Here is a 23,537-nt window from a genome sequence, read left to right on the forward strand (position 1 = left end):
CCAGGAATGGAGGTTTTGAGTTATAAGGAAGAAAGGGTGGATAGGCTGGGACATTTTCCACTGCAGGATAGCAGGTTGAGGAATGACTTTATAAAACATTTATACAATCATGAGGGATATAAATAAAGTGAATAGTAGGTATCTTTTCCCTAGAGTTTCAAGATTAGGGGGTATATTTTTAAAGTGACAGGAGAAAGATTTAAAGGAGGCAGGAGGGACAATTTTCTTTACTCAGAGAGTGGTTCTAGTGGGGAATGAACTTCCAGAGGAAATGGTGGATGTGGGTAGTTATAATGTTTAAAAGATACTTAGGTAAGCACATGAACAAGAAATATTTGGAGGACACAAACCAAGCACACGCAGGAGGGCCTCGTTTAGTTTGGGATTATGGTTGGCACGGACTGTTTGAACTGCAGGGTCTGTTTCCATGCTGTATGAATCTGTAATAGTGTGCGTAAAAGAAATCATGTGGTGAGATATAAGACGCTTTGTAAAATTTTATTCGATCAACATAGTTTAAATTCACGTCTGTTCTGGCATGGGCAGTCCATGCAAAGAATTTGCAGAAATGCTTGGGGCCACAATCCATATCAATAGGTTTTCGCTAAAAGTCTAAAAATTCATTTAGTAATGAGTGATCATCCACTGACATGGGATGGGACTACAATTAATTCCACTTTTTCTTGAGTACTTCAACACCCAGCTTTCACAAAGAAGGGGATTCATTAAGGCTGAGATTTCAAAGAAATTTAACATGCCTTATAGCATCACATAAGGCAATAAAAAATAAATTTTAATCCAAGGCAAGTGGCATAATACAAACGAGAAAGGCAGAAAAAATGGAATCGTGTTAATGCAAAATAGTAATTTTACAACAAAGCAACTAAACGAGTTGGGTGTGTTCCTCAAGGTTAATAAACACTGTTGATGTATCATGTACTTCACATACACATTACATTGTCAGCATTTTCCAATCAAATTATGGAAGTTGCCAGGGGGGCAGCTGAGAAGGTAAGTTTGTGTATATAGTACTTGCCTCATGAATAGGCGGCCTCAATTTCTGCAGGAGTCGTGACAGCGCAAGCCAGGGGACAGCCAGGAAGGTAAGTTTGTGTATAAAATACTTGCCTCGTGAATAGGTGGAGCAAAGGCTGAGCAGGAGCAAATTGGCCACAGGGTCTACTGGGTAAGTGAACTAATATATTTGGGCAGTGGGCATACCCATAACACTACACATATAGTGTCTCCTACCCATCCTCCTCCTCCAACAAAAAATAGACAGCGCATGGAGAGTCAGTAAGGTGAGGATTTTTGGGTTTTTTTTTCTTCCTCCTTATCTCTTTTGGCAATTTAGAGCAGAGGGGATGGAAGCTAGAGCAGTTGCATGCTCCTTTTGTAGGATGTGGGTAGTAAGGGCCACCTCTAGTATCCTTGCTGACTTCACCTGCGAGAAGTACACCCAACTCCAGCTCCTCACAGACTGCATTAGGGAACTGGAGCTGGAGGAACTCCAGATCATTCAGGGGTCTGAGGGGATTTATAGGGAGGCTATAGGATAAGGGTAGCTGAGTCACTGTCAAATGAGGGAAAGGGAACAGGCAGACAGGCAGACAGTGCAGGGATCCCCTGTGGCTGTTCCTCTCAATAATAAGTATAACGCTTTGGATACTGTTGGGGGTTGGGGGAGGGGACCTACCAGGGGAAAGCCACAGCAGCCAGGTCTCTGGCACAGCCTGGCTCTGTGGCTCCAAAGGGAATGGGGCAGAATAGGAGAGCGATAGTGATAGGAGATTCAATAGTTAGGAAAAAGTCAGGAAATTCTGTGGTCGCAAACAAGACTTCGGAATGGTATGTTGCCTCCTTGGTGCCAGGATCAGGGATGTCTTTGATTGTGTCTACAGGATTCTCAAGGGGCAGGGTGAGCAGCTAGAAGTCGTGGTACACATCGGTACCAATGACATACTAGGAAAAGGAATGAGCACCTGAAAAGTGAATATAGGGAGTTAGGTTGGAGGCTAAAAGGTAGGTTGAGCAGAGTAGTAATCTCAGGATTATTACTGGTGCCACCGGCTAATGAGGCTAGGAATAGACAGCGACTGCAGCTGAACACGTGGCTACAAAGCTGGTGTAGGAGGGCGAAGTTCAGATATGTGGATCATTGGAATACCTTCTGGGGAAGGTTGGACCTGTACAAGAAGGATGGGTTGCACCTGAACTGCAGGGGCACCAATATCCTGGGCGGAAGGTTTGCAAGAGCTCTTTGGGAGGGTTTAAACTAGTTTGGTGGGGTATGGGAACCAGAGCTATGGATCAGAGGACGGGATAGCTGGTGTACAGGCAGATATAGCATACAGAAAGTCTGTGAGGAAGGACAGAACGTTGACAGGGCAAAGTTGCAGTCAGTGTGAAGGGTTGAAGTGTGTCTACTTTAATGCAAGAAGTGTCAGGAATAAGGGTGATGAACTTAAGAGTATGGATCAGTACTTGTTGTGGCCATTATGGAGACTTGGATATCACAGCAGCAGGAATGGTTGATGGATGTTCTGGAGTACAGATGTTTCAAAAGAAATAGGGAGGGAGGTAAAAGAGGCGGGGGGCTGGCATTGCTAATCAGGGTTAGGATCACTGCTGCAGAAAGGGAGGTCATTGAGGACAGTTTGTCTACTGAATCAAGATGGGTGGAAGTCAGCAACAGGAAAGGAGCTGTCACTTTATTAGGAGTTTGCTATAGAACCCCCCCAGTAGCAAGAGAAACTCAGAGGAACAGATTGGGAGGCAGATTTTGGAAAGGTGCAGAAGTAATAGGGTTGTTGTCATGGGTGAATTCAACTTGCCTAATATAGACTGGAACCTCCTCAGTGCAAATAGTTTAGATGGAGCAGGTGTATCTAGGAAGGGTTTCTGACTCAGTATGTAGGTAGGTCAACTAGAGGAGAGGCCATATTGGATTTGGTGTTTGGCAACGAACCAAGCCAGGTGTCAGATCTCTCAGTGGGAGAGCATTTTGGTGATAGTGATCACAACTCCCTGACCTTTTCTATAATCATGAGGAGAGTTAGGAGCAGACAGTATGCAAAAGTATTTAATTTGGGGAGGGAGAATTACAATGATATTAGTCAGGAACTGTGCAGCATAAACTGAGAACAGATATTCTCAGGGAAATACACAACAGAAATGTGGAGGTTGTTCAGGGAGCACATGCTGTGAGTGCTCGATACGTTTGCCCCACTGTGGCAAGTAATAGATGATAAGATGAAGGAACCTTAGGTTGACAAGACATGTGGAACATCTAGTCAAGAGGAAGAAGAAAGCTTATTTCAGGTTGAGGAAGCAAGGATCAGACAGAGCTCTAGAGGGTTACAAGGTAGCCAGAAAGGAACTGAAGAACGGACTAAGAAGAGCTAGAAGTGGGCATGAAAAAGCCTTGGTGGGTAGGATTAAGGAAAACTCCAAGGCGTTCTATACTTATCTAAGGAACAAGAGGAGGGTCAGCGTGAGGGTAGGGCCGATCATAGGAACTTGTGCCTGGAGTGGGAGCAGTAAGGGAGGTCCTTGATGAATACTTTGCTCAGTATGCACTCGTGAGAGGGAACCTGTCATTTGTGAGGGCAGCGTGACAAAGGCTGATATGCTCGAACAGGGAATTGGGAATATTGGGAAGAAGGATCAGCTAGAAATTTTGAAAAACATGACGACAGATAAGTCCCCTGGGCCAGACGGGATATATCCAAGGTTTCTACAGGAAGCTAGGAAGAGATTGCTGCACCTTTGGCAATGATCATTACGTCCTCACTGTCCACTGGAGTAGTACCAAATGCTTGGAGAGCAACAAATGTTATTCCATTGTCCAAGAAAGGGAATAGGGATAACCCTGGGAATTACAGACAAGTCGGTCTTACTTCTATGGTGGGCAAATTATCAGATAGGATTCTGAGACCACATTAGAAAGTATGCAGGTGAACATCTGCATGATGTGGAAAGTCTTTCTGGGGCCTGGGATGGGGGTGAGGGACGAGGTGTGGGGGCAGGTATAGCAATTGCTGCGGTTGCAGGGAAAGGTGCCGGGTGTGGTGGGGTTAGAGGGGGAGTGTGGAGCAGACGAGGGAGTCATGGAGAGAGTGGTCCTTCCGGAAAGCAGATAAGGATGGGGTGGCAAAAATGGTGGTGGGGTCAGATTGCAGGTGGCGGAAGTGTTGGAGGATGATGCGTTGGATCCGGAGGTTGGTGGGGTCGTATGTGAGGATGAGGGGGATTCTCTTTTGAATGTTATTGCGGGGACGGGGTGTGAGGGATGAATTGCAGGAAATGTGGGAGACACAGCCGAGGGCGTTTTCGACCACTGCAGGGGGGATATGATGGGCCTTGAAAAACGAGGACATCTGAGATGCACGGGAGAGGAATGTCTCATCCTGGGAACAGATACGGCGGAGGCGAAGGAATTGGGAATAGGGGATGGCATTTTTACAGGAAGGTGGGTGGCAGAAGGTCTCTGTCGCGTTTCCCGCAACTCATCCTTCACACCCCGTCTGCGCAATAACCACCAAAAAAGAATCCCCCTTGTCCTCATGTACCACCCCACCAACCTCCGAATACAATGCATCATCCTCCGACACTTCCACCATCTGCAATCCAACCCCACCACTAAAGACATTTTTCCCTCCCCACCCTTGTCTGCTTTGCGGAGGGACCACTCTCTGCATGACTCCCTTGTCCGCTCCACATTCCTCCGCCAGCCTCACCACACCCGGCATTTTTCCCTGCATCTGCAGGAAGTGCTAAACCTGCCCCCCACACCTCCTCCCTCATCGCCACCCCAGGCCCTGAGAAGACTTTCCATATCAACCAGATGTTCACCTGCACATCTGCTAATGTGGTATACTGCATCCACTCTACATGTTGTGGCCTCCTCTACACAGGGGAAACCAAGTGGAAGGTTTGGTACCATTTTGCACAACACCTACACTTGGTTCGCAATAAACAACTGCACCTCCCAGTCACGAATCATGTCAACTCCCCCTCCCATTCGTTAGGTGGCACGTCCATCCTGGGCCTCCTGTAATGCCACAACGATGCCACCTGAAGGTCGCAGGAACAAAAACACATATTCTGCTGGGGAACCCTGCAGCCCAATGGTATTAATGTGGACTTCACAAGCTTCAAAATCTCCCCTCACTCTAGTGCATCCCGAACCAGCCCAGCTCATCCGTGCCTCCCTAACCTGTTCTTCCTCTCACCTATTCCCTCCTCCCACCTCAAGCTGGGCCCCCATTTCCTACCTACTAACCTCAGCCCACCCCCTTGACCTGTCCGCCCTCCCTGGACTGACCTACTCCTCCCTACCTCCCCACCAACACTCACCTTTACTGGTTCCATACCCGCCTCTTTAACTTGTATGTCTCCTCTCCACCTATCTTCTCCTCTATCCATCTTCGATCTGCCTCCCCGTCTTTCCCGATTATTTCAGATTTTCCCATCTTCCCCTCCCCCATTTCTGATGAAGGGTCTTGGCCCAAAACGTCAGCTTTCCTGCTCCTAAGATGCTGCTTGGCCTGCTGTGTTCATCCAGCTCCACACCTTGTTATCTCGGATTCTCCAGCATCTGCAGTTCCTATTATTTCTGAGGCATATGGTGTGTTAGCTTTCATTGGTGGGGGATTGAGTTCAAAAGCTGCGAGGTTACGCTGCAGCTCTATAACACCCTGGTTAGACCACCCTTGGAATATTGTGTTCAGTTCCGGTTGCCTAATTGTGGGAAGAATATGGAAACTTTAGAGTGGGTGCAGAGGAGATTTAGCAGGATGCTGCCTGGACTGGAAGGCAGGTCTTATGAGGAAAGGGTGAGGAAGCTAAAGTTTTTTTCACTGGAGCAAAGAAGGATGAGAGGTGACTTGATAGAGATGTACAAGATGATGAGAGGCATAGGTAGTGTGGATAGCCAGGGACTTTTTCCCAGGGCAGAAATGGCTATCACAAGGGGACATAATTTCAAGGTGATTGTAGGAAGTATAGGGGAATGTCAGAGGTAGGTTCTTTACACAGAGAGTGGTGTGTGCATGGAATGCACTGCCAGCGGTGGCAGCAGAGTCAGATATATTAGGGGCACTTAAGCAACTCTTGGATAGGCACATGGATAATAGTAAAATGAAGGGTATGCAGGTTAGTCTGACCTTAAAGTAGGATAGTAGGTTGGCACAACATCATGGGCTGAAGGGCCTATAATGTGCTGTACTGTTCTGTGTTCTACGAATGGCCAACTGAGAATGGGCAAGGTGGTAAAGAAACACAGGACAAGGCTATCTGTCCCAGAGGAAAACAACCAAAAGTAGGCCCAAAAAAAGTAACATACATGCCAGAAAGGTCTAATGAATGAAGGAATGTCACCATTATAAGAGTAGGGAAAGACAGCCTAAGTACAAACACTGCTTAAATGTGCTAGGTGAGGGACAAGGGGTAATATCCTTAATTGGCAAAATGAGGTAAAGATGTGTAAGAACAGGACATACAGTAAAAATTCTCAAAATAGACCTGGAAATGAATATGGCCCTTGGAAAAAATTGTGAACTTGGGAAAGGAATTCTACTCATAGGAGGGGGACATCTTATAACAGAAGTCCTGAGGGAGGCAGCATGACTTGCCAGGGACACTGTTCTGAAGAAGGGTCACTGGACCCAAAAAGTTAACCCTGGTTTCTCTGCTCATATACCAAGAGACTTGCAGTGTTTTTTGTTTCCGATTTCCAGCATCCACAGTTCTTTTGCTTCTTGTTTTGCAAAGATCATAGTTTGACAATAACAAGACCTGGGAATTCCATGGAAATTTAAAGACTTTACGATCAAGATGCTTCAGTGGCTACAAACAAATTAGAAGGTAAATTATTGAAAGAAGCCAAAAATACACAATTGGACAGATGGGATGATTTTGGTTCAGCGGATAGCCAATTTTATCATACAAACGAATATGCTAACAAAAAGTATTCCTAATGGAACATACAAGATTGAAGCCATTCTTGTAGCTTGGGATTTCAAAGAAAGGCTCTGCAATCAAGACCTTGGAATGGTTTTCCTTACTACAGGAAAAATGAACTTGAAGATTTTCTCAGCTCTTTTAACAACATATCCCCGGCAAAGTAAGTCAATCAATGTAAAAGCTGCATTTCTACAAGGTAAAAAGTGTCAAAAAGGATGCATTTTTTGAAAACACCTAAAGAAAGTAATCACTGAACCACAGAATTGTAATGGCGCCACAGGAGGCCTTCCAGCCCATTGTGCTTGCATCACCTCTCTGAATAAATATTATAATTAAGTGTCATTCTTCTGTTCTTTCCCCATAATTCTGACTATTGTTTCTATTTAAATAATCACCTTGTGCCCTCTTGAATGCATACAGAAGAGAAGCTTTGGGACTTAAACTGGAACTCTTATCAGTTGAATGATGCAGGAAGGGTTTAAAATTTCTCAGGTGCTGTCTTTCTGGAAATTGGTTGGACCATGAAGAGATCTGGCAGGCAATTTATGATGCACATTGTTGATTTTCTGTGGGAACATCCTATTGACTTTGAGTCAGGTGGAAGATATAATAAAAAGGGAACTTGAAGTTGGAATCAGACTTTGGAGGCCTTTAAACACACAAACTGATATATTAATCAGAATAAATCCAATGTAACTTTGAATCAAAAGTCTTGCTTGAAAAGTGTTAATCCCATCCTGATAAATCAGGACAGGTCAAAGAAACATGATTTAGCACTTCGAAAATAAACAAATCAATTAAGAAATCTGACTGGTTCTGCACTTAGACTAGAGCTAATGCTTGTTACAGCATATGAGAGCAGAAATTTTTTTATTCATTCGTGGGATGTGAGCATGACTAGGTAGGCCAGCATTTACTGCCTATCCCTAATTGCCTAAAGGGCAGTTGAGATCAACCACATTGCTGTAGATCTGGAGTCACATGTAGCCCAGACCAACTAAGGATGGCAGATTTCCTTCCCTAAAGGACATTGGTGAACCAGATGGAGTTTTCCTAACAATTGATAATGGTTACATAATTATCATCAGCTTATGATTTCCAAATTAGTATTGAATTCAAATTCCACCATTTGCCATGCGATATTCGAAGCCATATCCCCAGACCATGACCTAGTTCTCTGCATTAATGATCTATCAGTAATTCCACTAGGCCACCATCTAACCTAAATTTTTAGGATGAGTACAATGATGAAGCAGGCTTCTGCTGAGGAAGCCTCAAGACCAAAAGACCTATTAGTAATAAAATATTGAAATGCTAAAATATTGAAAATAAATTCAGAAAACTGCATTATCAGGTTTCCACCCTTGGGTAATTCAGAAAAATGAAATTAGTTTTTTTCAGTGATGATTCACATGCCAATCTTCCACAGGGATCTTTTGGATAAGGCAGGACCTGTGATATTCTCGGTAGATGAGAATAATAATTGTTGTTCACTGACATAAAGTGGGTGGATCCAATCTGCTAATTGTCAAGACTGCTTTACAAAACAAAAGGCATTTGTTTTAGGAAATTATTGAAGAAAATTATTGAAGAGAGACAGCTGGTGATATGTGAAGGTACAAGAATATGAAGAAAAGAAAGCTAAGCTTGGTAAGTATTTTTGTTTTTTAAAGAAAAGGGGAATATGGAAGGATGTTTTTAAGATGTATAATGTGGAAAAAATTCTTTATTTTACATGTTCCTGTTGAAAGACTGTTTGTATGTCTTTGAAAATTTTGTGTAAATATAGTTAGGAGGTCATTTTTGACTGGCATGTACATAATGAGCCAATTACTGTAACATTTTTACTGCTAGTTGCCTAAGGATGTAGGCCCTGCATCTCAGGGTAAGCAAGGAGCAGTCAATGTTTCGGGTATAAACCTGTAATGTCACCATGAAGCTAGTCCCCAAACTAGTTAAAAGCCAAAATAACTGCAGATGCTGTATATCAGGTACAAAAACAAGTTGCTGGAAAAGCTCAGCAGGTCTGGCAGCATCTGTAAAGGAGAAAACAGAGTTAACGTTTTGGGTCTTGTGACCCTTCCACAGAACGAAGGGAGGTTCTGAGGAAGGGTCACTGGACCCCAGACTAGTTGCGTAATCAAGTTACCTAATGGCTCCACAAACTAGTTACTTGAAGTCAAGTGACCTAGCTGCTCTTTTCCACTTGTCTATGGTGTAGAACTCCTTGACTCTACAAGAGGAATCTGCCAATAAACCAAAGGTTAAGCGGCTAATTGTGGTATTGGTCTAATTGTGTTCTTGTGGAATGGGGTTAGAATCAAACCAGAGAGCCCTACAGTGTGGAAACAGACCATTTGGCCCAACGGGTCCACACTGACCAAGCCCCAAACAGTATCCCTCCCAGACTCAAATCCCTACCTATCTCTGTAACCCTGCATTTCCCATGGCTAACCCACCTACCCTGCACATCCCTGAACACTATGGGCCATTTAGCATTGCCAATCCACCTAGCCTGCCCATCTCTGGACTGTGGGAGGAAACCAGAGCACCCAGCAGAAACCCAAGCAGACACAGGGAGAATGTGAAAACACCACACACACAGTCACCTGAGGTTGGAATTGAACCTGGGTCCCTAGAGCTGAGAGGCAGCAGTACTAACCACTGAGCCACCGTGCCGCCCAACACCTCTCAGAGAAAGCAGGGTTTTGAACCCTGCAATGTTAGCATTAAGTTGATCCCCAAACTAGATGCTTAGTCAATTGACCCAAGTTTTGATTACAAAATAGTACAATAAAGGGGTTATAGGTGATTCTAAGAGATGTGGTATGAGCTACGTACCTGTTCAAATAATAAACTCTATCACAAGGGAAAGGTTTCTTGAGTTCTGAATCACCAGCAGGCTTAGATCCTATTTAACACTAAGGAGTACCATAAAAGAGCACAGGTCAAGAAATTCAAATAGGTAATTCAAGAGTTTAGGCTGCAAATAGTTTCAAAGTTGGAATGATGAAAACTTAGACTGTGCCAGAGGTCAGATAGGAGGAATGTAGAAAGCTTAAGAGGCATGCAGAACCAGGAGACATCATAGAAATGAGACACGACATTGAGACCCTGCAATTCTAACACCCCTGAACCAAGAAGACGACTACTCACATGGCTGACTGTCACCAATAACTTCTAATGGAAAGAATTGAGTGCGAGGACAGGATAGGGGATCAATGTTAAACTCTGACAGCCAAACCTCGTGCCTTGTTACAGATGAATAGTCACCCAACTAGTGTAATAAATGGTTACAGAGATAGTAGGAACTGCCGGTGCTGGAGAATCTGAGATAACATGGTGTGAAGCTGGATGAACACAGTAGGCCAAGTAGCACCAGAGGAGCAGGGAAGTTTGGCTTTTCAGGTCAAGACCCTTCCTCAGAAATGGAGAAGGGGAAGGAGATTCTGAAATCGATAGGGAGACAGGGGGAGGTGGATAGAAGATGGATAAAGGAGAAGGTAGGGTGAGAGGAGATAGACAAGTCAAAGAGTCGGGGTTAGAGCCACTGAAGGTTAATGTAGGTAGGGAGTTAGGGAGGGGATAGTTCAGTCCGGTGAGGACGGACAGGTCAAGGAGGCAGGATGAGGTTAGTGGGTGGGAGATGGGGGTGGGGCTTGAGGTGGGAGGAATGGTTAGGGAGGCAGGGACTAGCTGGGCTGGTTTTGGACAGGGGAGGGGGGGATTTTGAAGCTTGTGAAGTCCACATTGATACCCTTGGGCTGCAGGGTTCCCAAGCGAAATATGAGATGCTGTTTCTCCAACTTTCAGGTGGCGTCATCGTGGCAATGCAGGAGGGCCAGGATGGACATGTCATCCGAGGAGCGGGGAGCTTGAGTTGAAATGGTTTGCGACTGGCAGGTGTAGTCGTTTGTTGCGAACTGAGCATAGGTGTTTTGCAAAGCGGCCCCCAAGTCTCCGCTTGGTTTTCCCACTGTTGAGGAGGCCACAACAGCAACAGCAGATACAGTTAATCACATTAACGGATGTGCAGGTGAACATTTGTTTGATGTGTAAAGTCTTTTTAGGGCCTGAGATGGCGGTGAAGGGGGGATGTATAGGGGCAGGTGTAGCACGCACTTCGGTTGCAGGGAAAAGTGCCGGGGGTGTTGGGGCGGGGGAGTGTGCAGCGGGCAAGGGAGTCACAGAGAGAGTGGTCCGCGGAAAGTACATAAGGGTTGGGAGAGAAAAATGTCTTTGGTAGTGGGGTCAGATTGCAGATGACGGAAATGTTGGAGGATGATGTGTTGGATTTGGAGATTGGTGGGGCGGTACGTGAGGATGAGGGGGATTCTGTTTGGTTAGTATTGTGGATAAGGGGTGTGAGGGATGAGTTGTGGGAAATGCAGGAGATACTGTTGAGGGCATTTTCGATCACCTTGGAGTGGAAGTTGCGGTTCTCAAAAAAAGAGGACATCTGGGATCTAGTGGCTCTAACCCCGCCTCTTTAACCTGTCTGTTTCGTCTCACCCTATCTTCTCCTTTATCCATCTTCTATCCGCCTCCCCCGTCTCCCTATTTATTTCAGAAATGCCTTCCCCTTCCCCATTTCTGATGAAGGGTCTTGACCCGAAACGTCAAACTTTCCTGCTCCTCTAATGCTGTTTGGCCTGCTGTGTTCATCCAGCTTCACACTGTGTTATCTCAGTGTAATAAATGGGCTCATTACAATGCACCCAAATATTAGCCACTGCCCCAGAGTATGGAAAACAAACTGAAGGCATAGAAAGTACACACAAAATTTTGATTTTCTGCAAGCTATACCTGATGCTCCACGCCCTCTATTGTGTCCCATGGACATATGGGACTGCGGCTGCTGGTGTTGGTGGTGTTGTTGAGAAGCCTCCTTTGCTTTCCTGTATTGGCTCAACTCCTTGGCAAAATCATCGTAATCTTCTTCTTCCTCATCTGGCACTTGCTCAACCTCTTCTTCATAGTCAACATACTGATCATCCTCATACTCCTCATACACATTATAGTTCACCTTTTCAGTTTTTACATACGTCTTCTTTGGTAATGGAGCCCCTGAAGGGGATGGATAAGGTGGCTACATTAAGCAGAGAATAAAATGAAATTAGTTCAGGCACAGAAAGATGCTGACTTACCAAAGCATCAAAAGTGACACAACAGTTGCACATTTGATTGTTAAGTTAACACTCTGGCCCAGAATGGGAAAATACAATTTTGTACCAATAACCCAGAATATGAGTTCCAAACCTTAGTCAAGTTAGCAACCAAAGGTATAGGGCAGAGATAAGCCGCATCAGTTGTGTGAATATTGATAACAGTAAGCTAGACATCCTTGCATTCCCTAGAAGGCTCTAATGATGCACTGGTAGCATCCCTACATCTGGACCAGGAGGCTGAGGTTCAAGTTCCATACCCCACTGGTGTACAATAACTTTCTGGACAGGTTAATTAGAAAATATCTAAAGCTAAAAACCCAAAAGCAGGATCCTTGCTGATTGTGAAGAAGTTAAGACCACCCATTCCATTTTTGTCCCATTCACTTAACATCCTGTAAACAGGCCATAATTTCGCAATGTTTCATCTGCTTTGTTTCTTCCTCAATTTAGCCCCTCCCAAGCCTTATACTATTTCCTGGCTTAGAGGTTCGCTGGTGCCTTGATCATTCTTGTCACCCAACATTCCCTTGGTCCAATTTATGTGCTTCTTTTCAACATCCAGGTGGCAGATTTCAGTTAGGAAACATCTGTTGTTCCTGCAGCCCCTGAAGGACAGCTGGGTTTAAGAACTCACAATACAATAAAGCCTCTACTTTAAAGCTAAAATTCAGCCACAGATTGCTACTCCACTGCTAGAAAATAGTACAGATAACCAGCCATTCAGTTTCAAAAACAAAAATTGCTTGAAAAGCTCAGCAAGTCTGCTGCTTCTGTGGACAGAAAGCTCAGTTCTAAAGAAAGGTGCTAGATCTGTTTTTTCTCCACTTATGCTGCCAGATCTGCCTGCTACATGAATACATAGGAATAAGGAGTGGGAGTTATGTGATGATACTATGACTTTAAGAGGTGTATTTTGTCCTTTTTTTCAATGAAGGGATATTGAGAGAGAGGTACCCAGTGGCCTATTCTAAACCAATAAAGTGAACATCTTGTGTGAGACCCTGGGATTTTTTTTTAAGCTGTAACAATAGAAGCAACATGAATTGATGGAGTTAGGTTCCCACAGAACCAGGGTTTCAGTTTAGCTTTCAGTAGTTGCCAGGGTTTGAAGTTGGCATTGGAAGCTGTTACATCTCTCTGTTATGGAAAAACAATTTTCAATAGAATTCCTATAACGTGGAAACAGGTCCTTTGGCCCAACAAGCCCACGCTGACCCTCAAATATCCCACCCAGGTCCATCCTCCTATAACCCACACAATCTACACATCCCTGAACACAATGGGCAATTTAGCATTATCAATCCACCTAGCATGCACATCTTTAGACTGTGGTAGGAAATCAGAGCACCCGGCAGAAACCCAAGCAGACACGAGAGAAAGTGCAAACTCCACACGGTCGCCCGAGATTGGAATCAAACTCGGGTCCCTGGCACTGTGAGGCAGCAGTGCTAACCATTAAGTCACCATGCCATCCTTCTCTTGATGTTCTTCTCTTTTGGACTGGAGAAACATTGCAAGTGAGACAATCTATTTTACTTCATTTACGTTTGCCAAGTGTGTGTTTGTGGGATGTTGCGACATTGGAAAAGTTGCTGTTTAGTAGTTAAATAATCTATTACTCTATTAGTTTTCCAATAGAGTTAAAGTTATTCCAATTCTTCTTTTGTCTGTGTTTTAAATGGAGGGTAAGAATAAAGTATGTTTTGTTCAAAGTCAAGAAGTGTAATCAATCGAATTACATCTGGAACACAGCACCTTACCTTTGCCTTTAAATAAGATAAAAGTTAGGTTATAAGTTGTCTTCTTGATATATTTGAAGGGGATTTGGTCTGGAGCCACTTCCAGCTCCCTTTTTAAGCTCAGCACACCTTTGGGGAATAAAGTCATTTCTCAAAATAGCTCATCTGCTTCACTTTAACAAGAAATCAAATGTGGTCTTTCTAATATCTCCTAAATATAAACAGGAGATTCAAATCATGCTCTAAAAGGTTCACTAAAACACTTAACCAGTGGATGTTACAAAACATAACTTTCACAGATAATGGAAGAATTAGAGATATGCTCCCCAGTTAACGGTTGGAATTGTTGCAATATCACATTTATGGAACCACACTACAAAAAGTAGGCTAACATGGCTACAGCAATAAGACTATGCCCAGAATCAAAGCTGTATATTAGAGGAAACTGGATCTTTTGTTCCAATGTCTCAGCACCAGTAATTAAATGCCTATCATTTCTGTAGAAAGGTCTAGGCCTGAAACGTCAGCTTTCCTGCTCCTAAGATGCTGCTTGACCTGCTGTGTTCATCCAGCTCTACCCCTTGTTATCTCAGATTCTCCAGTTCCTTACACTTACTTAAACCACAGGGTGACCATATCCTGAAATGTGCTACTCACGAACCTTTCAGTCTTGCGAATGTACGATGACGCCCACAGCTGCAGTTGAAGGTCCCAAACCTTGAGCTTGAGTTGCTCCAACCAGAGGCATCTCCACAAACATAGTTATCCAGATAGCCAAGAGAAGTTAGGATTTTCCACGTAGTTCAGGAGCTGCAAATCACAGGCCTAAGCTGCTCGTACATATAATAAATAGGATATGGATCCTCTTGCTTTTATGGTACGCTTGCTCCTACTCAAGGATGGACCATAAAAATCTTGTTCTTGATTATGTTCCAAGTTCCACTCAGGTCTGCAACTGGTCTGACTGCTTCCCTGTGAGGGTCCTCACTTCACCTGCTCCTCTCAATGATGCTGACTGCACGTCATAGGGTCCTCACCCTAGCCACAAGTCTCCCTCATTTGCTCCTCCTTCACCAGTCATTGTGTGAAAAAGGTTCTCATCATGCCTCCATTGCTTCTTTTGCAAACGGGAAGACAGTGAAGTAGTAGCAATGGTAGTGGAGCAGTAATGCACAAGCCTCAGCTAAACTCTGGGGACATGGATTCAGATTCCATCATGGCAGCTAGAGTACTGTGCACAGTACTGGTCACCCGATATGATTTAAAAGATTTATACTTGTTAGAAGTGCAGAGAAAGTGTACCAGACTAATACCTGGAAAGACACAGTGTGAAGCTGTTTGAATTCAACGGGCCAAGCAGCATCAGAGGAGCAGGAAAGTTGACGTGTCAGGTCGAAGGGTCTCGACCAGAAACGTCAACTTTCCTGCTCCTCTAATGCTGCTTGGCCTACTGTGTTCATCCAGTTTCACATCGTATTATCTCAGATCCTCCAGCATCAGCAGTTCCTACTATCTCTCTAAAACCTGGAATGAATGGATTGTCATATGAGGAAAGGTTGAACAGGATAGTCTTGTATCTGCTGGACTTTAGAAGAAAAAGAGACAACTTGATTTAAACAGAAGATTCTGCGAAATCTTGATAAGGTAGATGCGGAAAGGATGTTTCTTCTTAGGGGAGCATATTGAACAAAGGATCATGGCTTAAAAATAAGAGGTCACCCATTTTAAGAAGATTAGGCAAACTTTTTCTCATGGAGGGTCATAAATCTTAGTTACGCTTTACCTGAAAGGATGATGGAAACAGAGACTTTGAATATTTTTGAGACAGAATTGGAAAGAGTCTTGATAAGCAATTGAGCTAAAGGATATCAGGGATTCAGGGTAGGCAGGAATGTAGATTTGAGGTTACAATCAGATCAGACATGATATTTTTAAAAGGCAGGGCAGGCTTGAGGGGATAAATGGCCTGAACCTTGGTCCACATTCAGATGAATTTAAATTCACTTAATTAAACTGGAATCATAAAGCTTGTCTCAACAACACTGACCATGTAATTATTGTACCAATTGTTGTAAAGACCACTTGATTCATTAACGTCTTTTAAGAAATCTGTCATCCTCACTAGGCTAGCCTATTTGTGACTCCAGACGCAGAGCAATGTGTTTGACTCTTTATTACCCTCTTAAATGGCCTAGCAAGCCACTCAGTTCAAGGACAGTTAGGGATGGACAACAATGTTGGCCTGGCCATTAACACATTCATTCCATGAAAGAATCAAGAAAAACACCCCATATCTCTGCCCTTTTATTATCAATCCATCTACTAATGGGAATAGGTTTTCCCTATCTACTCTGCCAGACCTGTCACAACTTTGAACACCTCATCAAATTACACCCAACCTTCCCTTCTACGAGGAAAAACAGTATCAGCTTCTTCAAACTATCTACGTAACTGAAGCTCCTAAGCTCTGGATCCATTTTCATTATTTTTCCTTCATTCTCACTAACTTTTTCACACCTTTCTTTCAATGGCACCCAGATGTGGATGCCATAGCTGAGGCCGAACCAGTTCTCTAGACAAGTTTAACATAACCTTCTTGTTCTTGTACTCCATGATTTGTCAATCAATCATAGGAAACTGTATCAAAAACAAAGTTGCTGGAGAAGCTCAGCAGGTCTGGCAGCATCTGTGAAGGGAAAAACAGAGTTAATGTTTTGGGTCCGGTGACCCTTCCTCAGAGCTCAAGTTCTGTTGTTCAGAGAAGGTGATTTCTGGGAAGATGTGTTTGTCTTATGAGGAAAGATGGAGCACGTTGGGCCTATACTCATTAGAGTTTAGAAGAAGGTGATCATATTCAAACATTCAAGATTCTGAAGAGCTATTTAGGATAGATGCTGAAGGATATTTTCTCTCATCGTGACCGAGGCAGGCGGAAGGAATCTAAAACTAAGGGGATTAATTTAAAAATATTTAATCGGTAATACCAAGATTAAATGTAATTTCAACAGCTGGTCACTTTTGGAATGTTTTGTTAAAAAGAGACATTTATTAAACCAAGGTCACTGAATAAAGTGGTTGCTAATGTGTGCTTATGAAACCACATCCTACTCCACGGAGATATACCCATGGAGGCCTCATCACAGACAATGGCCCCAGTGGAGACATTTGTAGCTTCCACTTATCACATCAAGATGAAGGATGGATTATTCAGGAATAATGGCTGCGACATTTAAAAGTGAATTATCGAATTAGGTTCATTGTGACATGTACTCACCTGAGTACAGTGAAAAGTTTACAAGTCACCCCCCTTGCTGCACCATCTTAGGCAGAAAAATACTTAGGTACATAACCTTGGTACAAAGCAGAAAAATAAAGACAGCAAATGACATGGAGAGAGATTACTTCTTTTATATTTGACTGTTGGATTTGAACTTACAAACATAGGTAGATACAGACTAACAAGGGCAATGTTTTAACCCTCTCTCTCTGTGTCTCAGACATTCAAGAATGTCATGAGCCCTGTCTGAGGCTTGAAAATTAATCAGAACCTCCTTGCTGTAAACACAGAATCTTAAAGGAAGATTTCAATCAAGCAACAATGATCCCAGGAGAAAGAAATCTACCAGCAATTAGTGTAAAGCAAATGCTTTAGTGAAACCTAAACATGGGCATAACATGGTGAATTTTCAATAACTTTCCATTTTCTTTTAAAGTTTGTATTCATAACTTGGCCAAGTTTAACACCAGAAACTCTGTAAACCTGTGTTTAATTTTTGTATACTTGGAGAGCGTGTATGTTTGCGCACATTAGTGGGAAGTAAGATACATTTGGACATTTTTTAAACATTCTTTCCAATGCTTTTAACTGAATGGGTTTTAGCAACAAAACTAAATAAAACTTGTTCATATGTGTCCGGCTTAATTCTCACAATCTGCATACAGCCTAGGTACATATTGACTCAGCAGTACAACATCTTGCTTTTAAATTTACAACATTATTGTGGTCATACAGGAGCAAGAAAACAGAAAACACAGTTATCCCCTCACCTGGTCACAACAACAGAGATGAGGGGGAATCTCTTCTCTGAGAATGGTAAATACTTGGAGTTCCCTTCTGCAGCACGTAGTGGGGACAGGGGCATTGAAAATATTCAATGTTAAATAGATTTCTGAACCACAAGGGTGTTAACGTTTGTTGGGGATGGGTTGGAAAATGCAGTTAACGCCATAATCAGTTCAGCCATGACCATACAGACTCAAGGAATGGAAATGGAATGTTATACTCAAGTTCCAGTTTCTAGTGTCATTAATAAAGCATGGAGTGGTAACAAGATACATCCAAAGAGAAAATGCTTTTCTGAGGCCGTATCTATATTAACCAGAGATAATATAGAGGAACAAAAATAAAGTTGATGGAAAAGCTCAGCAGGTCTGGCAGCATCTGTGGAGGAGAAAACAGTGTTAACATTTCGGGTCCGGTGAGCCTTCCTCAGAACTGATGGTACGTGGGAAAACGTCAGTTTATATGCAGAAAATAGGGAGGTGGGTGGGGTAGGGAGTAAACGATAGGATAGAGCCCAAAGAGAGAGAAAGACAGTTGGACAGGCAAAGGAGTTGCTAATGATCAGGCTGGGAGGGTGAATAGTTGTTATTGGGAACTGTTAGTGACTAACAACAGGGGGTGTGTAATGGCAGGGTACGTGATAACAAGGCCTGGTGTGTGGGGTGAGGTGCTGGGACATGGGGGAGTTTAGGCCCTAAAATTATTGAACTCAATATTGAGTCCGGAGGGCTGGAGGGTCCCCAAGCGGAAAATGAGGTGTTGCTCCTCCAGCTTGTACTGGGCTTCACTGGAGCACTGTAGCAAGCCGGAGACAGAGATATTGTTAACTCTGTTTTCTCCTCCACAGATGTTGCCAGACCTGCAGAGCTTTTCCAGCAACTTTGTTTTTGTTCCTGATTTACAACATCCACAGTTCTTTTGGTTCTTATCAGAGAAAATACCTTGAAGATAGCAGTGGGAAGTGAGGTAGCACAAAACAAATTAATATCCTAATTTATTGCTTTTACCTGTGCATATGGTGGACTGTATTCCCGATACTTCCGATATCCCTTCTCCCCAGGACTATAGTCAGATTCGTCACTATAGTCAGAAAAGTCATCACTGGAAGATACATGTCTCTGCAAAGACAATTAAGTGGAAAATCTGAAAACACAACACAAAGATGCAAATTTAAGTTGCAACCTACTATAAACAGGTGACACAACTATAGAAGCCACACTAAGAAGAGTTCTTGGGGCACAGTGGTAGCATCCCTACCTCTGAGCCACGAAGTCCATGTTCAAGGAAATTGGAGCCTAGAGATATTTTCGCTAGACTATTAGTCCAGCCACACAGGTGATGTTCTGAGAACCTGGGTTCAAATTCCACCATCTGTTCATTCAATAATGTTGACCAGGAAACCACTATTGATTATCAAAAAAATCCATCAAGTTCACTAATGTCCTTTAAGGAAGGAAACTACCATTCTTACATGGTTTGGCCTACATTGTTTCTCCTGACCCATTGCAAATATGGTTGCTTCTTAATTTCCCTCTGGACAATCATGAGTCGATAATAAATGCTGATCTAGGTAGCAACTCCCATATCCCATGAATGAATAAAAAAGTCCCACTTGCTCCAGAGGTGTGCCATACCATACCTAGAAGCCATGCCAATATGCTTACTTACCAGATGGAAGCAACATTTTGCAAGTTATACCACCAAAGAGTAAAGGCAGCATCACTGTATTCAGATAAATTATGAAATTTCATCCAATTTCAAGGCCATTCAAAACCCACATTTTGTTTCCTTTCTGTAAAGAGGATCTATACTATAAATATATCAACAGAACCAAGTACTTTTGCCATTATATTCCCAATTAATAAGCCAACATTTATTAATCATTCTTTGCGTCTTTGGGAAGGTAATAGTGAGTTTCTTGAATGCCTGCAGTCCTACAGAATGTAGGTAGATGCATAATGCTGTTAGGAAAGGATTTCCAGGATTTTGACTCAGTAAAGAAACAGTGATCTATTTTTAATTCAGGATGGTACGTGGCTTGAAGGAGAACGTGCTGGTGAGTGTTTCCACGTATCCGCTGCTCTTAATCTTCTAAGTGTTAGCAGTTATACCTTTAGAACATGCTGTCAAATGAGCTACGTTTCTTGCCTGGATTGAATTTTTATAGGCTTTTTTTTGGGCTTTCAAGAAGAAATGTTCCCACCACACTTGTGCTATTTGAAATGTGGAGGTAATAGATTTGGAGAAGAAAACGAAGCAACAGAAAACATAAAGGATAGGAGAATTTTAACTACATTGAGAGATCTCATACTATGAGGTTGTTAACTTTGGGGATTCAGGAATTGACAGAAGATTTGACTGAAGTGTATGAAGTTAATACAGGCCTAATGAGAATAGATAATGAGGACTTATTGCCCTAACGGGAGAAGTCAGTAAACAAGGGGCAAAGCCCAGAAGGCAGTGGCTGGCCAGCCACACAGGTGATGTTCTGAGAACCTGGGTTCGGGAATACAGTGACTGGCTAGAACACAGTGTCTGAAGGAAGTACTGAAAGAAATACATACTGTGTTTAAAAATCAGTTGAATATGTATTTGAACTGTATGAACAAACTAAACAAATGAGATGGCTGAGTTGCAGGCACAGATAGCCATGTAGAAAGCAGATGTTCAGGCAATAATAGGGTCCTGGCTCATAAAGAGGCAGGATTGGATGCTAAATATTTCTGGAAGATGTTCAGTAAAGACAGGGAGGGAAAGAAAGAAGAGTGGCAAGATTGCTTAAAGGGAATATTATAATGTGAAAGGATCAAGGACTGAATCTATTTTGTTCAAGCTAAGAAGTGATAGAGGTACCATTACACTATTGGGCTACCTAGTAATCGGAAACATATAGAAATGCAAGTATGCAAGGACATCACAGATAGCTTCAACAACTGTACTGTAGATCAAATGTGGATTTCAATTATTCTAGTACAGACTGGGATAATACAAAGTGTAAAGGGCAAAGAGGGAAGTGTTTACTAGATGTTTCCAAGAGAATTGTTTTACATCAATATGATTCCAGCCTAATGAGGAAGGAGCTACTGCTGGATCTAAATCTGAGAAATGAAGTGAATTAAGTGTCAGCAAGGTTATACTTTGTTGCTTTCTAGGCTAGCTGGTGGTGGTTGTTGGTTGGCAGGGGTGGGGGGGGGTGTATAAAATGAAGGCAGAGGATATTTAATGCAGTAAAGTATGAATTGATACATTTTGATAGGAAGATTGCAATTCTTAACTAAGTGCAGGAACAGACAGATTGAAAACATAAGTGCACAAATGATTGGAGACAGCAGAACAGATTGAGAAAATAATCAAAAGGCATTCAGGGTGCTTGGCTTTAAAAAAAATAATAGAATACAAAAGCAAGGAATTGAAAAACCTTCGTAAAACATTAGCTTGGCCTCAATCGCAATATTGTTCCCAATTTCAGGCACCATATTTCAGGAATGATACAAAGGCTTAGTTGGGCACACAGAAAATATTTACAAGAATGATTCTAGGAATGAGAGATTTCAATCACACGGACAGACGATTATTCTCTACAGCAAAGATGATGTTATGGGAAGACTTAGTGGGGGAATTCAAAATGGGGGGCCATGTCAGACATTGGCAGAAGGTTGAAGAACCTGAGATACCAATACAAGTTGGATCACAAAGTAAAAGATTGATACAAAGAAAAAAGAGAAGTCATGCTGCAGCTGTACAGGACATAGGTTTGGCCACTTTTGGAGTATTGCATGCAATTCTGGTCTCCTTGTTATAGAAAGGATGTTGTGAAACTTGAAAGGGTTCAGAAAAGATTTGAGGATGTTGCCAGGGTTGGAGAGTTTGCGCTATAGGGAGAGGTCGAATATGGTGGGGATTTTTTCATTGAAATGTCAGAAGCTGAGAGGTGACGTTCGTGAGGTTCAGAAAATCATGAGGGGCAATGGTAAGGTAAATAAGCAAGGTCTTTTTCCCAGGGTGGGCAAGTCCAAAACTAATGGGCATAGGTTTAAGGGTAGAGGGAAAGATTTAAAAGGGGCCTAAGGGGCAACTTTTTCCACACAGAGGGTGGTCCATGTATGGAATGAGCTGTCTGGGGAAGTGGAGGAGGCTGGTATAATTACAACTTTTAAAAGGCATCGCGATAGTATTATGAATAGGAAGGGTTTAATGGGCCAAATGCTGGCAAATGGGACTAGATATATAGAGGATATCTGGTCGGTACGTACGAGTTGGACCAAAGGGTCCATTTCAATGCTTTCTAGCTCTATGACTCTACAATTCTCATGCCATATTACTCCTGTGGTGACTGTTTGTTCGTGCTATAATCTATGAGACAACAGAAAAAACACAAGGAGTGAGAATTAGACTGCAGAGGTTTGTTTTTATACTGACACATGCACTGGGTTGAATGGTATCTCTTGTACTATAACTTTCTCTATAAAATTCCACAAATATCAAGTATAAGAGAAAACAAGGTGTAGAGCTGGATGAACACAGCAGGCCAAACAGCATCAGAGGAGCAGGAAAGCTGACGTTTGGGCCTGGACCCTTCGTCATTTTTCCGAAGAGGGTCCAGACTTGAAACATCAGCTTTCCTGCTCATCTGGTGCTGCTTGGCCTGCTGTGTTCATCCAGCTCTACACCTTGTATTCTCAGATTCTCCAGCATCGGCGCTATCTCCCACAAATATCAAGCAGTCTGGAATCAAATGGGCCTTGTTCTATGATAAAAATACAGTGAATGGCCGCAGTAGGATTAACTCATTGAAAAATGGCTGCATGAACATCTAAATTTTAAAGGAATCGTAACATACAAATTACATATAATAGTGCAGGACCAGAACAGGCCCTTCAGCCCATTGTATCTGCACCGGCCATGAAGCAATTTTAAACTAATTTCACTTGCCTTCACACTATCAGTACTCCTTTATTCTCTACCTGTTCCTATGACTGTCTAAATATCTCTGAAACACTGCTATCATCTCTGCTTCTCCATCTACCCTAACAACACGTTCCAGGCATCAGTGTAAAAAAACTTTCCTTGCTGATCTCCTTTGAACTTTTCCCCTCTCACCTTAAAGCTAAGGCCCCTAGAATATGATATGTCCATCTTGGGGAAAAGATTCTGACTATCTACTCTATCCATGACTTTCACAACTGTACATATTTCTGTCAGGTCACCCCTCAGCCTCTGACGGTCGAGCAAGAAGAATCCAAGGCCCTGACCAAGAGTTATAGCCCGAAACGTTGACTTTCCTGCTCCTTGGATGCTGTCTGACCTGCTGGGCTTTTCCAGCTTCATATCTATTGACTCAGGCTTCCAGCATCTGCAGTCTTTACACTCTTATTATAGCTAATACACTCCGTTCCAGGCAACATTTTTGCAAACTTAGGATTGCTGGAAAAGCTCAGCAGGTCTGGCAACATCTGTGGACAGAAATCAGTGTTAACATTTTGGGTCAAATGACCCTTCCTCAGAACTGATGGTAGCTAGGAAATTGTCAGTTTACATGCAAATGATAAGGTGGGAGGAGTGGGTAAGGATTTAATGGTAAATGGGGATAAAGACCAAAGA

At 42.9% G+C, this 23,537-nt stretch overlaps 1 protein-coding gene across 1 annotated transcript in view; it reads right to left on the reverse strand.

Annotated features, from left to right (window-relative positions):
- The window catches only part of zc3h4 (zinc finger CCCH-type containing 4), a 75,436-nt gene that overhangs the window by 40,315 nt on the left and 11,584 nt on the right, over positions 1–23,537 (reverse strand). The window contains exons 3-4 of the mRNA XM_059641041.1: positions 18,944–19,054; positions 11,773–12,055 (exon numbers count right to left, since the gene is read on the reverse strand). Coding sequence (XP_059497024.1) covers positions 11,773–12,055; positions 18,944–19,054 — 394 coding nt within the window. The remainder of the gene's footprint in view (positions 1–11,772; positions 12,056–18,943; positions 19,055–23,537) is intronic.

The sequence above is a fragment of the Stegostoma tigrinum genome, chromosome 39 (assembly GCF_030684315.1).
Source record: "Stegostoma tigrinum isolate sSteTig4 chromosome 39, sSteTig4.hap1, whole genome shotgun sequence".
NCBI classification, from domain to species: domain Eukaryota; kingdom Metazoa; phylum Chordata; class Chondrichthyes; order Orectolobiformes; family Stegostomatidae; genus Stegostoma; species Stegostoma tigrinum.